Source organism: Hippocampus comes, unplaced genomic scaffold (assembly GCF_001891065.2).
Source record: "Hippocampus comes isolate QL1 unplaced genomic scaffold, H_comes_QL1_v1.1 scaffold7, whole genome shotgun sequence".
Lineage (NCBI taxonomy): Eukaryota > Metazoa > Chordata > Actinopteri > Syngnathiformes > Syngnathidae > Hippocampus > Hippocampus comes.
Window position 1 is genome coordinate 3,785,846 of NW_017842060.1, and position 18,444 is coordinate 3,804,289.

Consider the following 18,444-nt stretch of genomic DNA (forward strand, 5'->3'; position numbering starts at 1 on the left):
AAAATACAGATCATGCAGTCCACATGAGCACCCTGTTGAATCCCAGCCAACGCTTTGTTCCGGCCCTTGTGTTCTCCTCAGTCACCCCTTTTATTATGAGCAAAGCGCTTCATCACTGCTGAGTCATACAAAATCAGTCATCCCGCTGGAGTGTTGAGCCGAAAGCTGGCATGCCGCATTACGACACGTCTCGCATCTGTCCTCGGTGAAAGCCATCCGTGGGCTATATTTAGCCCACGCACGCAGCATTATATGGGTCAAGAATCCCATCGTACATCCCTCCGTGTTTGGCTGCACTCCTCCAGCAGTTCCGTCTGTGCTGCATCCCGGCAAGCTGCTTATTTTCATCCTCCCCCGGACACTCCCTTTCCTCGGGCGTCATTCGTTGTTCAGGACTTTTTTTCCTTTTTTTTTCTCAACGTTACCCTCAGATAGCTTGTCGCAGGTTGTGAACAGCTGATGTTGTTTTACTCTTCATTTCCGTGTGTCGTCCTCCCACGTGCTTTCCCCGGGAGCCTGAAAGCCGCATGATCTATCCGTCCACTTATCCCGTTCAGTGCCACGGGGAATGCGAGAAGCGTTCCTGATTGACTGTAGGGATGCGATGACTGGTTCCCAGTCAAATCACGGGACACACACACAAAAAAAAGATACATACAAGTGTTATGTCAGTAAACCATCCATCCATTTTCTGAACCGCTTTATCCTCACAAGGGTCACAAGGCGTCCTGGAGCCTCTCCCAGCCGTCTTCGGGCAGTAGGCGGGGGACAGCCTGAACCGATTGCCAGCCAATCGCAGGGCACACAGAGACGAACAACCATCCGCGCTCACACTCACATGTCGGGACAATTTAGAGAGTCCACTCAGCCTGCCATGCATTTTTTTGGAATGTGGGAGGAAATTGGAGTACCCGGAGAAAACCCACGCAGGCCCGGGGAGAACATGCAAGAAATCTGATTGTTAGTCTGTTAATGGGATGACACAAAAACAGCAACGGCAATTTCCACAAACGTTTGTAGCGTTGGGATTTTGTGTGAATGACGATTTTTTTTTCCCCATCGTCTGCACGTGAAACTTTTTGCTGATCTTCATTATTGTTGTCTCATAAATTAAAATTATAAAATTATATAAAATATATCTATAGAAGTGGGACAAATAAAGGTTATCGTGTCTTAAAATTGCCAGTATTTTGCAATGCGCATTACCATGCATCACCAATCATTGAAACATCTTGACGATCATGCTTAGAATTGTTCCACCTTGGCTCCTTCTCATCCCAACTGCCTCTGACGGTCTCTCAATCTTCCATTCACGTCGCCTATTTTATCAAGGTGACATTTAATTATTCAAGATTTTTTGAGCTGGTATTTGACAATAGAAAGCAAGAATCTGGCTGAACGCTTGCATGAAAAATGATGCATTGTCGTGCCAGAAACCTCTCATCAAAATCCTAACAAAAGGAGATGTCAAGGTTATTTTGAAATGAAATGGGAAGACAAACGTTGACACTGAAAAAGTCCATTTGTGATCAGAAATATGAAAAACACGAAATACACTTGAAAACTGCTGTTGTCATTTTGGAACAAATTGAACAGAAAATCTTCCATTTTGATTTGTAGGCAGCATTTGGGCAAAAAAAATTAATAAATTAATTTTTAAAAAATGGTCATTTATATCCGGACAAGATGCTAAAACATTTCAAGGACCCTTGCCTGGAGTTGAACAGGAAGTCAGCCATTTTGGCCGAAACGTGATCCCTTTTACTTTGACGCACTGTGCTGTGAAGGAATTCTCTCATCTGACCCCCAATCATAAGCGGCTATCGGCATAGTTTGATCACTTGCAGGATTCACCGTGACAAAGCGTGAGCGATGGCCCCTTCATCGCCGCTCGCGGCTTAACGCTGTTACACTGAAACCTTTTTTTCCCTAATAAATATCTGGCCGCCAGCAGTGCCAACGTCCCGGAGTCATCCATCTGAACAACATTGTATCTGTCACTTTCACAAAGGTGTGTAATGAAGTGCTGCCATGAAACAGATTGTGGGGCAAATAGATGTTAAAAAAAAAAAACCCTGAAAAAAAAAAAAAGGAAGCCGTCCAGGTAGGAGGGGACAAAGTGGACATTTATTACAACCTTATTCTCATTCTATTCCCCCAGGAAGGGCGTGCCACCACTGTCTGCGAGGAAATTAATGCGTCTACACCTTTTTTTATGTTACGTTCTTTTACAATGTCGTATTAGACCGGCGCTAAATCAAATCATGGTGGCCAACTGGAACGATTCAATATCCTCACGTCCAAGTACCTCCCGCCACCAGGTGTTGACTTGATGTTTGGCTCTGAATCAAAAACAAGCCCGTGGAAGTTGTATTAGACGATTGAGACGTCTTAAAAAAAAAAAGAATAAAATAGGGAGAGAGCAGCCGACAGGTGGGGAATGTCACCTCCTCCCCCAGATTTGCTATCATGGAATGGCACATGTTAATCTGGCTTCCCTCTGCAATGCGCATGACGGCGTTTGCTCAAAGTCAGGGTGACTTTTGGCGACTCAAGTTTTGCGAGGGCCAGGGAGATGATGAGCAAGTGGGAGGAAGCAGGGGGTGGCGGGAGTTTGGGGGTGGGGGGACACTATGGGCGAGTCAACATTGTGACAGGTGTCTGGCGAGGGACACTGATTGGATTTATAAAGCAGGCAATGTTATTCTGTCTGTTGTTCGAGGGGGCTGGGGGCGAGGACTGCCATGACATGAGGAGCCAACAGAGGCTTCCCGGGTACTCAGAGACTCACTCAACAATAGTATACACATTTTCGGAAAAATCTGTCAGGTTGTGTTCACAAAACCTAATGTAGGCTTTTTTTTTTTTTTTTTAAAGATAAAAATCAACAATTTAGATTCTTTAATGTGCCCCTGTCCTTAAACATCATCAAAATCGAGGCTTGACCTAACATACAGGCTTTGTAAACACACATTGTAAAGCACAGGTGTCAAAGTCAAGGCCCGGGGGCCGGATCTGGCCCGCCACATCATTTTTTTTTTGTGGCCCGCCAAAGCAAATCAAGCATGTCAACTCCCATGATGCTTGCTAAAGTCTGAACCAAAATTTCAAATTGTCAAATCCAATCCATAACAACAATGTTTGAACAAGCCATTATTCTTCTTGACTCAAAACAAGTTATCCAGTAAATTTGAGGTTGGTGAAACATTGATATGGTTTTTAAAAAAAAATTCACAGTCATAACAGCCCTCCGAGGGGGAAACCGTAATGACAACGTGGCCCGCGACAAAAATGAGTTTGACACCCCTGTTGGAGAGTCTTCGGAGAGCCACTGTTTGCATTTTGGAAAACAAGACTCTGGTCTGAAGAAACTTGTCTTTTTGTAAACATAAAATACCGTTAATGGTCTTGAACGAACCTCTTGTACAATGACAATTTAGTCCAATCAACTGGGTAGGCTTTTTTGTAGACGTCAGTGACAATTTAGGATTTTCAAAGTACTGGACACGTTTTTGTTCAGAAAGTCCAAATTGTGTTTCTTTCATTGTTCAACAAATGTGTACATTTTTGTAAAAACCGTAGAGATTGTAATTTTTAATGAGCTTTTTCGTAAACATCAATTTAGATCGCCCTCAATGAACCTAATGTACGAGTTTCTGTAAACATATACCAAGGCTGTGCACGAATCGGTGGTGACTCGGAAAAACAAATGCCAAATCCGAATTTTGGGATTTGAGTCCGAACAGGTCATAGCAGAGACACCACTTTGAATCCAATTGTAATCCCACTGAGTCAGGCCCCTAGTATGTACCCAATAGCTTTTTATTGGTTTACAATTAAAATTTTTCAATGAACCCAACATTTCGCATTTCATAAATGTTGAAGACTAAATTTCGAATCCTCCCCACCAAACCTAATATGGACATTTTCATGAAGCCTCACTAACCTCCTTCGCCATCTGAATTTCGGAACCACCCCTGAAGTCCCTCTCCACATCGTCTTGTCTGCTCTTGTCCCTTGGGTGCAATCCGATTTTCCCTCCGGCCAGCCAAGATGGATTATCTCTGAGAGCATCTCTAATTTGACTCCATCGCCATCCTTTTTCCTTTTCTTGTCTTCCGTCACCACCCTCCCCTCACGTACACCTGCGCTTGTCTTGCCTGATCAGCGGTGGGCACCCAATATTTCCTCCGGCTGGAACGCAACTGAGTGCATTAACATAACTCCCTGGGGGAGCGTTTTTTTTTCTTTTATTTTTTTTATTCCGCCGCATTGGACTTTGCGCCAATACTATCGATTTTCTATCGGCGACTTAATCGAACAGGAAGGAGGGACATTGCGGTGTGAAATCTGTCGTATCAATTTGGTGTCCGTCAGAGCGCGTCGCCAGGGTTATTAGATGGCCATTTGGACCATTATATGGAGCCTGGGCCCCATTTGCTTCCCTACAGAGGCATAAGCAGCATGCCAACTCTTTAGACTGTGAATTAAAAATGTCTCAAACCCCCTTGGCAACGGTATCAATCAGCACATGGATGTTACACAGTGTGGGAAGATTCCACACCCCCCCCCCCACACCATAATTCAAAAATATTTTTAAAAAATATTTTGAAAGCATTTCTATAGAATGCGTTTATTATACTCACAAACTCGTCTTTGTCTCCCCCGTACAGGTCATCCGATGGCGGGTGTGCAGCCGGAACAGTCGTGGTGAGTCGACTGAAGATGGGTGAGATGGAAGAAGCGGAGCACATCACCACTGACGTACCGTCCCAGAAAGTAAGGGGGGAAAAAGATGGAGCAGAGATTTCCAAAATGTGTTGTGTGTATCCCTGGGGGGTACTCAAGTGCTTGCCAAGGAGTGCATGAAAAGTATATGACCGTAGTGCTGAAATCAAATCAAATAACTAAGAATTCTATGACAAAAAATAATGAAGCAAAACCTCTGCCTCGTGAATCAGAAAATGGATGGATGGATGGATGAATTAAATAACTTCATTTTTGGTCCCCTGAGAGAAAAATCAGCCGAGTTTTTGAAAGCCCTTCCCCCGCCCCCCCAAGCACGGAAATGTCTTACGTTGTCGCATATGTTGACGTGAGAGCAGGTGTGCCAAATACGATGGACATTGGCATGCGTTTCGAAAAGTTTCCGGAAGGCTGCTCAGGGAAATAGGAGCTCGTAATACGTCTCAAATCCACCAATGAGATTAGAAGAGCGCCACTGTCGCCTAATGGGGATTTGCAGAGTGTGTGTGTGTGTGTGTGTGTGTGTGTGTGTGTGTGTGTGTGTGTGTGTGTGTGTGTGTGTGTGTGTGTGTGTGTGTGTGCGTGTGTGTGTGTGTGTGTGCACTAATCTCCTACAAAGTGCTCACCTTCTCTCGAAAGCAACCGTCACAGGAGTAACAGGACCCTTTTCCCTTCTTCCCATGGGATGCCGGCACACCAGGAATGACATCGTATGTACTCTTCCTGATTGCCTGCACATGCTCAGTCGAGGGTCCCCCCAAAAAATGAATTTGTGTGTATTATAACACGAGCAAGGTGTTTTCAATCGGGGTCTGTTTGAGGGAACGTTGTGGTTTTCTTGTGCCACACCGCGTGGCTTCCATTTTTTTTTTCTTTGTGTGTGTGTGTGTGTGTGTGTGTGTGTGTGTGCGCGCGCGCGCGCGCGTGCGCACATGCAGCACTGTCTTATATAATTGGCCAAGGGCTTCGCACATGGCTGACTGACTGTGGTTTGTGCCCACTCGTGTGGCTGGTGAAGGGAGGTTCCCTGCTAGGCTGCGCCGTGTCACTGACAATCTGCCCATGTCTCGATGATGAATCTGTTGCCCCGTGTGGGTGCGCGTGCGCATGTGCGTGAGCGTTGCCACGACGCACAACTTCTGCGCGTGTTGTTGCAGAAGATGAGGGAAGATGATAGAAAGTGAAAAGGAGGGTGGGTTAGTGTGTGATCTGTGTACGTGTGTGTGCGCGTTGTCACGCCACATTTCTGTTTGTGTGTTGATTCTGCCAAAAAAAGGAGGGGGGGCGATATGACGAAGAATTGGTGTTAGCATGTAGCACGGGCTTGTGCATATGTGTGTTGTCGCTGCTCATTTCTCCTTGTATTTGTTTCGTCGCAAAACATGAAAGGAAGGACACGTCGTAAATTGGGTTCGTGTGGTGTGTGTCCATGTCTGCCTATACTGCATACGTTGCGGCAAAAGAACGCAAACAATGTAGGGGGAGTTCATCAAAACAAAAAAGAGAGGTCGGGAGTAAGTGTTTGACCGGCCCGATATAATTGATCAACATTTTTCCTAATTTCCAATCCCATTGGTCAGAAATTTTGCCTTAAATGCAAAATCTCTGCCTATTTGTTCCAGCCGATCAGCTCATTAAAAGATTCACCATGAAAAAGCTGAAATAGAACCTGTTTTTTAACAGAGTCCAGTTACACTGGTACAGTACCTCTACTTCCGAACGTCTCTTCATACGAAATTTTCAAGTTACAAAACGCCTCAACAGGAAAACGTTGCCGCTTCTTACGAAACAAATTTCAAGATGCGAAAGATAAAAATAGAGTCTGAACTGCTACCCGCAGCTCAGAGTTTCCTGAACGCAACATACTTGGAGCTGCTCTGCCATTGGCTATTACCGAGCATCTTCCTGGCATCCCATTGGCTAAGAGGGAGATCTAGCGTATGTGTCTATGTGTGTCGCTAGATCGATATGTGTCAAAGCAGTGTCCTCGTCATTTCCCCCTCGGGCCATGAGGCGTTCCAATAGTTTTAAGTAAATGTGAATCACCCAGAAAAAGTGTTTACCAGTCGGGCAATCGCTCACCATGCTGATGCCTGCCTTGGACATTTTCGAAGGATTGTTAAAAGCCGACAAAAGCAAACGGCCTTGGATCAGTTCTTTACAAAACGCCAGGCAAAAACCACTTTTGCGAGGGAACATGAACTAAAGAGGGCAAAAACCGTTGAGGACAGTTAGAGGTTCAATGACCATCATTTTTATTCTTTACTCTAGTCTTTGTTTTTTACATTATGCACAAATGTCATTTTTTTGTGCAATAATCTAATTGTAACAAATAATTGTTACCTATGTTTATGCTTCATAAAACATTTATGTGTGAATTTTGGGGGGCATGGAAGGGATTAGGGCATTTACATGGAAAACGCATCTCTCCTCGACAAAATGTTGTAGTTGTGAAATTTCTTCCAGAGCCAATTCATTCCGTAAGTAGAGGTACCGCTGAATTTTTAAAATGTAGACTGAAATCATATGTACCAAATTACCACTGGAAGCTTTTTTTTTTTTTTTTAAATGACTGAGAAAGAGTCACCTTAAGAGTAGGTCAATGTGAGTTTGCGTATTTCTCCTGTGTGTGTTGTTCCCACTGCAGAAGATGAAGGGAGAGACATGTACGTGTGTGTCCCTCATGAATATACTATATGTGTGACCTCATTTAAAAAAAAAAAAAAAAACAAGAGCGAGCCTCTGATCACCTTTTGATCACGAGCCCATGAAACACATGCTGACAACTATTGAGGTGGGGGGGGGGTCTTTTACAGCCGTGCCCCCCCCTCCCCCGGGCCTTTCCTCTCCTCCACTCAATCCTTTTCCGAGACCTTTTGCCGCTAAAATGTCGCTCTGCGTTATCGCACGCCACAAGCGCTGTAGCGCGTATCTGACCGTTGCCGCTGATCGACGAGGCCCTCGCCGACATTTTGCTTCTTTTCCTGTGACAGCTTTGCCTGTCTCGCCTTGTTCAATGAGTCATGCGGCAAGGAAAACGGCCGCGTCACGATTTGTGTGAAGAGGAGACCAGACTGAATGCATCGGCCCTCTATGTGAGCACCACAAACATAACGCCCCCTGTCAAGGCAGGTAGGGATAGCATTTGATGCGTTTGGATTGCAAATTGTGAGCGTTGGGCCTGAGAGACACTCTAGTACAGGGGTACTAATTGTGGCCCCCAAACTTTTCCAAAGTCAGATGAGAACTGGGCGTTCTCATTGTCGTATGACTGAAGCGACACTTGGCGATGCACAGTTTAGTGCTCACGAGGAATTTTGAATTGTCAAATTGTTGGCGCGGTGTGCAGTCGCCGTTTTGGATGTGCCTTTCTGGCGCTACTGAAATGCCGCTCGGGAGTCGAACGCTTTTCAGCTTGAGGGCACGTCGTGTCGCGGCAATTGGCCAGCTTGTGCGGTCTGACATGGCGCCCTCACGGCACATATGCAATAAATGGCTCCATCAACGGAGTGTTGCTAAGTGCAGTGTGAAAAGGCCCCTCGTCATTTCAAGTGAAGTGGGCAGTGACAATGGGGAGTTGATCATTGCTCCAGTCTCCGCAATGAACATCCGCGGCACAGTGCAATCAGCGAGGCCTCAGCGGGCGGCTTCGGTGATTGCACTGCAAGGACTCTGCTGGATGCTTCTGTGTGAGGCTGGACATCAACCACCAGGATTTTTCTGTGTGTTGTTTTTTTGGGAAATAAAACATGTTCATGTTAGTCGTTTTCTTTTTTTTTTTTTTTTGTGGTCTTCGCAGTGTCCCATAGTGTGCGAGTCTGCGTCCCACAGCTGCGTCGACAGAGACCACCTCCTGACAGGACCAGGTACTTGTGTCTATTCACATCCTTAGACTTTGATAAATATACATTTACTGCTGAAAGCAATAAACATTTTGCTCTTTTACTCTTTCAATGCTAGCCATTGTCAAAAAGAGTACCCCTGAGTGTCAGACTTTATAAACTATTTGCACACTATTTAGTAGTGGTAGTAGGATGTAGTGGTGTGTGTGCATTTTGCCACGCATGTATGTGTGCATGCGTATATGTGTGTCATCACATGTCATCACTTGTAAATTCGCTTCATGATCAAACCAGAGTTTTCCTAGACTTTTCCCAGCCAAAAAGTGTAATTGACGACATTTGCCATCGCTGGCACTCCTTGTTCGGATTCTCGTTGATGACATTTTACGGGACACTGTTCCACTGATTATTTCATGGAACCAACCAATCAATCGTACTGGTGTCTGATGATATGTAGATGGCTAGTGACGGACATTCATGTCAATTCAGTACTATAGACTGACCAATGGAGAGTAAAGCTAGCGACGGAACAGTCAAAGGTTCAGCCAGAGTTTTGACAAGACATCAGTCAGTGACGCTGCATATTAAGTGACATGCTGACTGACCAGTGGGTGAGCGGTTTGACTGACCAATCAGTGGTACCGCACATTTTTGAGTGGCATGTGGATTGAACAACCAACGCATTGACGGACAGTCGTCAAATGAGTTAGCGTCATGTAGCGAGCAACACTTGAAGGTCCGACAGAGGAGCAGATAAACTCTTGAACTTCACCCAGTTGTTGCCGCACCGCAGTTTCTCTTCCTCACACCTCTTCAGAAAATGACTTTGGTAGAACAAGCGCGTGCACCACACACACACACACACACACACACACACACACACACACACACACACACACACACACCCCTCTCTCCCGCGCTTGCTCTCTTCATGCTCAAGTTGAAAGGTAATAAAAGTGGAGGACTGAATTGCATCACACATATTGCATTTTGCCATGCATGTGCAGCTGGGGCATGGAGTGGGGGGGGGCGTGTTGGCACAGCAACACCATGACAACGGACCTTGAAATTTTGACCCAGCAGGGGGTCGCGACCTTAAGGAGTTCTCACCTCTTTTATTTCACTTCCTCACCGCTGATGGAGCAGCTTCCGTGATTCGCTAAATGTCAGTTCTGGCCCAAAACAGCCATTTAATGGAATAGTAAATGATGAAAGTGGCGAGGTTGGACCCAAGGCCAATTGCTTGAAGGGCTTTGAAAGGCCACCTGTACGCTAATTGAATTAATAGCAACATGGAGACACTTTGATCAAGAGGGATGTTAAGAACAATGAAAAATAATCAAAGATTTATGCGCAGAGGCTGAGTCAAGCAGTGCAAAAGACGATCCTTGCTGCCGTATATAACGATTGACGTGTATTGATTGTCCAATGAATAATAACTAATTTGCTGGTTGAGTCAATCACTTGTAATTGGCCAAACAGAGTTGAACAATGACTCAAATTCAAATCGCAGTGTGCAAAGTAGTCGAATGCCATTTTCAACTCGCAAAGCTGAAAATTGCAGGGGAGAATCGGCTTCATTTCAGTCAGTTGGGAAGCTATTTTGTCAGGGAGCGGCTTAAAGCGGCGTCCCTCCCTCCGAGGGCGGCCGTGCGTGTTTCAATGCCTCCGAGTCGTCAGCGCCGCATTTCACAGTGGCCGACTTATTGACTGACTCGCTGTCTTGACTGCAGCGCCGGGACGCAAAAAGTGGCGGTAAACAGCGTTTCGAGGCGCGCCGCTTCCTCTCCTACTGCTGCTAGCGAGCAGATAAGGGTATTAGCGCGCCTCCACGCCGTCAACACTCGCCACATTTTTTGAGCCGCTCAGCGCGGGAGACGCGCGGGAATGGGAATTGGCTTAATGGGGAAGAATTCGGGAGGTTTGCGGTTTCAAAAGGACTCGACTGTTGCACAATAAATATGTAATTAAAATGGCAAAAGCAAAAGTGAGGACAATGTTTTTCTTTGCTGACTCCAGAAGTAGAAGATGAAAGGCTTCTTATCTGCGGAAGACACCGCTATTGATCATCAAATTGATTTTTTTTTTTTTCCTTCGTTCTCAATTCGACTTTGAAGGATTTAGTGTGCCAGCAGTGCTTTGTGTGTGGGTGTGTTTTTTTTTTTTTTTTAAATCTTAAGTCACGTTACTTTATTAGATGCAGTAGCACTAATTTGGGAGTTTTGCCACGCGGTAGTCCCAAATGGCAACCATTTCTGTCACTGGTTAGTTGATTATGTCTCAAGCTCGTCATTTCCTGTCATGCGCTGTCTGTTTTTAGTTCAAGCTGAGCGGTGGGCGTTCCGCTTCAGCCGTGCACCTGTCGGACTCTCCTGCCGATAACCGACTGTGGGATAATTCGCCTTGCTCAAGCCATTGTTCATGTGCAATTTTCCAGACGTTCCCGATCTTGCTACGTTTTTTTTTTCCCCCCGTTGCTCGTTGTTTTCGCTCTCTTGTTTTTCTCGTCGTCGTCATTTTGGTTTGGGGAAGTGATGTCCCATCACTGGTCATTGGGGGGCTCTCTGGTGGCCGCTTTTTTAACGACGGGTTACGACTCTCTAGTTCTACTTTGGCAAACAACGCAATGTTTTTTTCCATTGTGCAGTCACAAGTCAAAATGATGATCCCGCTTGCTAGTTTTTGCTCCGCCAATATGTCAATCATTCCATTTAGTGTGCAAGCAGTCCCCCACCCACCCTCCATCTAATTCTCCCCTTATTTTTATGCCCCCTTCTCCACAGTGTTCACCAACCCGGTATGCAAAGTGTACAGATTCCAGACAGCGGACAGCAAATGGATGCTGGTGCGCGAGCAAATGGAGGAGTGCACGTTGTCCTTCAGCATCCCCAAGCAGCTGCTCTCGCTCTACATGCAAGAGGACATGAGCAGGTAAGATGGTGATGTCACATGGCCACAACGTCTTCTCTTATTGCTCGCAAGCTGGTGAGCCAGAAGAAAGCTTGAATACACACACGTGCAATGTTTCCGGTCAGTTCCTTCTGCTCGTGTCATAACAAGAAAGATGAAAAATGTGATACAGACAGACATGTGGTTGATAATGGTGACAGAAGAGGGCCGTGGTTGATTTGGAATGCAATCTCAAGGACACGCGCACGCGCGCTGCAACGGCGCACACATCGTCGATTGTCGCGAGGACAAAGCCGTAATCATGCACACATCTGCCGTTGTGTTTCCAAGCGTCTTTAGAATTCACTCGAGCGCCATTATTATCACAAGTATTCATTTTCATAGCGCAATGCTAAAATACTAGAACAGAATATGTTGTAGATCGTAGCAGAATGGTGCAGCTTAGCGGTACAATACAGGATGGTTTTTTTTCAGCAAAGCACGTCGGCCATGTTTGAGGTGTAAGTTGCAGTTTGTCGGCCATATTTGAGGAGGGTGTCGAATTGTGGCAGACATGTTTTGGGATTGTGTTTTAGTATGTCGGCGTCAATATGTTGTAACATGTCACCAATGACCGTGTTGTGCACCCCATTGTCGGCGTCAATATGTAACATGTCACCAATGACCGTGTTGTGCACCCCAAAATTTGCTTATCACTACTGAACAGAAAGCTGTGATGTACCTGTTTTTTGTTGTTGTTGTTTTTTTTTAAATCAGTACGATTTATAAACAATATGAAATTGCTTTGCTTCACCGTTTTTAATATCAATGAAGAATTCCAAAGGGGCCCTAAACAGTCTTCTGTTTTTCTGTATGCAGCCCTGAGAGGAAAAAAAACTTTGGACGCCTCTGATTTAGTGCGTTGCGGTGTCGGCCATGTTTATGGAGGAATGTGTAGCATGTCGGCTATTTTTTAGGCACGTGCCGCTCGCAGCATGTCGCCCATGTTTGTGACGTAGGTGGTGGAGGTGTTCGTGTTGTCGGAGTTTGTCAGCCCATGTTGAAGTGCTATGTTGGCCACTTTTGTGCAGACTGCTATGGAATCACATTTTGGGGTGTGTCAGCCATGTGTGGCGCGTTTGCGGCCATGTTATACAAAGCAATTTGCATAAAATATACTGCTGGACTTAATTCCCATCAAGCATCCTGCTATTATTGGCACCTCATCATCGCTTTAATTCCATGCCGTCTTTCACCAAAACGAATAACGTACTAAAATAAATGAATGCGTCTGTTTAGTCATACTAATGCGATCCCGTTTTGAGCAGGACTTGCAATTATTTTTTTGTCAGCAATGAAGAGTGATTAAGTATGATTTGCTCCCTGCGCAGATCATTTATGCTACATTTAGAGTTGATCATTTAATATTTATTAGTCCCTCCTTATCAACGTAACGCAGCACATGCAAGCACAGCAGGGTGTACCGAAGCATGACCGCCATACATCATTTGTCTCCCGTCTTAGCGTACGCCGGCTTTGAAAGCTCCCTCGTAATAGGAACAAATAAGTCAATAAATATGTTTTGGCTGCTTATTAAGAAACAAGCAGTGGTAATGCATGTCAAGAGCACAACGGTTTGCCTTATTTCCATCTTTGCGGAAATATTCTGTTGTTGGCTATTGTTGGTTTTGTTTGGCTGGTTGGTTTAGTTTGGTTGGTTTAAGTTCTATGGGTGGTTTCGGTTTGTGTCATTTTTCAAATTTTTTTGGTTGGTTTGCCTTGGTTGGGTTCGTTTCTTTGGCATGTTTAGGTTCTGTGATTTGTGTAGTTTTGGTTTGTTTGTTTTGGTTGGTGCAATATCTGTGCGTGATTTCTTTTTGCTTGGTTTTGTTTTTCGTTTGGTTTAGTTTTCATTTTGTTTAGTTTATTGGGTTTTGGTTCATTTACGTTGGTTGGATTCTTTTCTTTGCTTGTTTTAGTTCGCATGGTTGGTTTAGTTTTACTTCGCTTGTGTGAAGGGTTTAGTTTTGGTTGGTTTCGCGTCAGAGGTTGTTTAAGTTTCGTAGCTTTAGTTTGGTTGGGTACCTTTGGTTGGTATGGTGTATCGGGTTGGTTTCGCGTGTTTAGTTTGTTTGGTTTCTGTGGTTGGTTTAGATTTTTTTTGTTTGTTTGTTTGTTTTAGAAAGTGTGTCCAGTATTTCACGTTTCGTTTTGGACAGGATTTATTGAGCAGGCACACAAAGCCCCCGACGTGATTAAAATTGAGCCAGCGCAATAACACAGCCTGAAATAAAGGCGGCTGCACAGCAGCCCGCGGCTCTCCGCGACACCCTGCGCAAAATTTACAGCACCGTTACGGCCAAGTGACCTTCATCAGACGTTTCATATCATAAATAAAAAGCTATAGGAGTCTGTTTAGGGATCCCTACAGTAGATTATCATCACCGATTTTTGAGAAGGATGGAATGAGCAACAAAAGCCCATTGGCTGATTGGCAAAGCTTTCCTCAACTCAACTTTTTGGTGCGGACAATTTGAAAACTTGCTGCACCAGGTCAGGTCATTTCAAGCAACACTCTGACATATGTAATAAATCAATAAATCAACCCCAAAAAATGTGTTTTGAATAAAAGCAAAAGCTGTAGCGGCAGCCTGAAATTGTTCTAAACTTCTGACCAAAACTCGATCGTCTACTTAATAAACGACATCCAACAGCGGATGCGATTGCTCATGTCAGCTTTCTAATGTGCATATTGTTCATCTGCGTGCACCTTGACCCTCCTCAGACAATCGCAGTTTGATTAAAGAGACTGATAACCCGCCTCACTCGCCACCATCCCTCGGCCTGATCACCCTGAGCCAGATGTCTCTCTTTTATTTGATAGGTTACCTCCAATTAACACTTTTAGAATGCAAAATAGCTTTGGACTGCTTTGCTGAGCAACTGTTGAGTTTATTTTTTCCGGAAAAGCCCCCCCCGCCCCCTGCACAGCGGATAATATGAAGTGGACATCAAGTAGTGCCTTCTGCCTGTAAATATTATGTCAATAGAAATAAGATACACTTTTGAAATGGGGGGGGGGTTCTGCTTTTCATTTGGCTTTATTGGGTTTCTTTTGTCTGTTTAGGTTTTGCGTTGTCTAGTTTCTTTGGTTAGTTTAGTTGGGTTGGTCTCAGGGTTAAGGTTCTCGTTTTATTTTTGCTTAAGTTTTTTTTTTTCTGTTTGGATGAGTTGCTTTATTATTTTTCGTTGTAGGTCATGTAATTTAGTTGGTTTTATTCCTTAGTTAGGTTTAATTTTGGTTGGATTCTTTGGTTTAGTTCATTCGGTTGTGTACTTTCCTTAGTTGTTTTTATTTATTTATTTATTTGGTTTTGTTTGGGTTTTGGTTGGTCTGCTTTCTTTAGTGTGTTTCGTGTCTTGGATGGTTTAGTTTTCATTGATCTAGGTTTTTTTTTGGGGTGGGGGGGGAGCCAGGGGGCAGTTCGTTTTGTTTGGTATCGCTTCTTTGTTTGGCCTAGTTTCTTTGGTTTGATAGTTTCTCTAGTTGGTTTCGGTTTGCACGGAAGGCAGGATAGAAATTCACTCTCATGATAACATTATACTGTATATCACTGGTGTCAAAGTCAAGGCCCGGGGGCCAAATCTGGCCCATCACATCATTTGATGTGGCCCGCGAAAGCAAATCAAGCATGTCAAGTTCCATGATGCTTGCTAAAGTCTGAACCAAAATTTCAAACTGTCATATGTAATCCATATTAACAGTCATTTTTCCTGACTTCTGTTTTTGAAACTGGTTAGTCATCAATTTGTTGTGCGTTTAGTATGTAAAATTCATAATGGCCCTCCAAGTGACAAAAATGAGTTTGACACCCTTGCTGTATATGATGTGAAGGACGTCTGCATTAGCTGCAGATCCAGAAATTAAAAACTGTCAAACATATTCTGGTTATATGACGTCCAAAATAAAGTTGGAGTTTTAGACCCATTTTTTTGCTGAAAGGTTTGCTGGCACTCCACTTTTGTGGTGCGTTCCACTTTCTTGTTTTTTTTTTTCTTTTTTTTTTTTTCAGGTTCTGTGTGAGGATTACCCAGACAAAGAACACCAACAGAGAATAACCGCGCCGGGTTCCTTGCTAATGTGTGTTTATCTGCAGGGTGCAGGATCTGAAGGAGCTGGGTGAACTCTCTCCACACTGGGACAACTTACGGAAGGAGGTGATAACGCGATACAGCGGCATCATCAGCTCCTACCAGGAGACCCTGGCTGAAATGGAAAAGATCACCGGTGAGAGTGACTTGTATCTTTTTGTTTTGTTTTTGTTTTGCATCAAACACGCGCACTCATTCATGGGCACAAAGGCCACCGAGCGCAAATCATTTCAAAGGCAAACGAAATGCGTGGCCTGTCCTTGGCTCCTCACAAGCCGGCTTCCTCCGATGCCTTTGTACGAGATTTTCTCCGGTGTATGTAAATTAACTTTCGCTGCTCTTATCGTCATTTGTCCTTGGAAATCTGTTCGCCCGCATTGAAATGCAACGGTGCTCCTCCTCCTCCGCGGCTCCAGCAGTTTACAGGCAAGAGTACTACGCTCACCAAGGGCCCCTGCGGAGCTTATTAATTAACCGGTTTTGAAATGTTCCTTTCCGTCTCTGGAATTCATCCGTTCTGAGTAGCAAAGGTGACGCTTCCGATGCGCAGGCTTTGATGATGCTCTCTGATGAAAACCTCGCATGTCCTCGTAATGTCAACAAGATTCTCTTGTCATCTCCTACGATCACCGCCCCAAGTGTGTCGCTAAAACAACCAATGTGAAAACACCTGGGTTTAGTTTCTTTGGTTGGTTTGACTCCTTTGGTTAGTTTACTTTTAGTTTCAGTTCCTCTCGTTTAGTTTCACTTGGTTCGGTTCCTTTGGTTGTTACTTTGTAGTTCTTTGGTTTTAGTTAGTTTATGTTAGTCTCGTTTCTTTGATTGGCTTCATTTCTGGAGTAGGTTTAGTTTTGGTTCTTTTAGTTGGAGTCGGTTCATCAGTTAATCGCATCAGCAGCATCAGAAAATGTCCAGAGGACAGTTGACGCGTCACTCGATGGATTATGGCGATTGTGTGTGATCGGCGTTTGTCGGCCTGTTTCCATAACGACGCTCTTTTTTGCCCGCTTTAGCTGAAATGTTTTTTTAAAAGGGATGCGTCTTTCATTGTCATTTTTTTTCTCTTTGTGGAAAGCAAGAAGAAAATTCTGCGTTTGACTTTCTAAAAGCCCAAAAACGCTCCTGCAACAACTGCCTCTGATTTCACGTGACAAAATAATTTGTGTGCGCACTATTCATGCCTGAGACGAGACTGCGTACTGTATGGACAATACTCCACTGCAGTCATTTTGTTTTCTCTTGCCATTTTTCTATTTTATGCAGAAAGCTTTGACATTTTTGCAATCTCTGCAATTACATCTGGTGGTAATTTTTAGTGATTAATATAGCAAACATCCCTCAAGTCGATCAAGAATTTAATGACAGATGACAAATTACTCCCATATATAAAATTACTCACATGCAGATTCACTGGCAGCCAAGCTAAAGCTCTCCTTACTATCTGAGCCTTCATTCAAGCTCCGAAGCGCAATTCCGGGGATGTTGGCCCAGTGTTGCGCTGATGAACTATACAACAAAATTGGAAAAGAGTTAGACTAGAGTCATCCCACACCAGTTCTCAGTGGCTCAATTAAGTCATAAAAACAAAGCGACACCCTCTCATGTCTGCACACCCTCCAAAGCAAAACAAGCAAAATCAACTCATGTTTTAGTGGGCATGAATACCAATGACTTTTATTCCACTCTCGTTCTCCTTAATGACTTATTACATTGCACTGCGGTTATTTTCTTCTTTCATTCCTCTATTGATGAGCAACGAAGACTTCTAATGTATGCCCTGGGGCATTGCGGCCATGTTCTTCAGTATGTCTTGACAGAGGTCGCATTTGTGGCCCACATTTTTCCCGAGGTAGGCGGCAAAGCCTCTGCGTTGTGATCTAGTCCGCCGCGAAGCGAATGCGACGATTGCTTGCGCGTTGCTAGACAACTCGTGTGGGCGAGCTGCTGCTCATTAATTATTGATAGCTAATGTGATTACATGCAAAGTGGAGTCAACACGACAACGACAGTAGAGGCAAGATGATGATTAGTGCCGCGGGGAAACAAAAAAAAGAACTGTTCAAGTGACACCTCTGTTTTGTATTTTTTACAATTTTTATGTCCAGTCCGGTAGATCTATCAAGTGTACATAGCTCGGTTCAAATGCAAGGTTTTTGTTCCTGGAAAAAAATGAGACCGTGATTAAAAAAAAGTGAACAAACACGTCGAAAATGGGTTAGTCAGCTGGAATTGGGGCCGACGTCAAGGTAGAGGAAAGTATGGACAATTTCAGATCCCAGTCAGTGTGAGAACAAAACATTTGGCCTTCTTCTAGAAAGCAAAACAAATAAATAAATAATGTTTTTTTGTTTGTTTTTTTTTTTTTAAAAATAAATAACGTTGTTTTTTTTATGTCACAAAAAAAGCCTCCTAGAACATCTGAAGTTTATTTGAGTTAATCAGAGGCACTTTTAACAGTGGGGGGAAGCACAGATATAAGAGGGTGTACACACTTTTGCAAACTCATCATCTCAGTTGTTTTGACTTTGTGTAAAACGGGATTTATTCAATTGAGCTGCACAGGTTAAAGGTCACATTAATGGGGGAATTGTTATTTTATTTTATTTCATTTTTACCTTTTAGTTTTTTAGTAATCATGATCATCACTCAGATTTTTTTTTTTTCAGGCTTCCTTGTCGCACTTTTGTTGCTTATTTTCATGAACCATTTTTATGCTTTGAAGAACCATCAGTTATCAAACACTGAATGAATTTAATACTGTCTTGAAATGAAACAGCGTCGACGTGTGATCTGAGGTCATGTGATTATTTAATTC

General features: G+C 43.9%; 1 protein-coding gene across 4 annotated transcripts in view; it reads left to right on the forward strand.

Moving 5' to 3' along the window:
- The window catches only part of inpp4b (inositol polyphosphate-4-phosphatase type II B), a 143,816-nt gene that overhangs the window by 92,892 nt on the left and 32,480 nt on the right, over window positions 1-18,444 (forward strand). For all 4 annotated transcript variants that reach the window (XM_019861946.1, XM_019861950.1, XM_019861947.1 and 1 more), the window contains exons 6-9: window positions 4,674-4,779; window positions 8,546-8,612; window positions 11,372-11,519; window positions 15,635-15,765. In XM_019861946.1, the coding sequence (XP_019717505.1) occupies window positions 4,674-4,779; window positions 8,546-8,612; window positions 11,372-11,519; window positions 15,635-15,765 (452 nt within the window). The remainder of the gene's footprint in view (window positions 1-4,673; window positions 4,780-8,545; window positions 8,613-11,371; window positions 11,520-15,634; window positions 15,766-18,444) is intronic.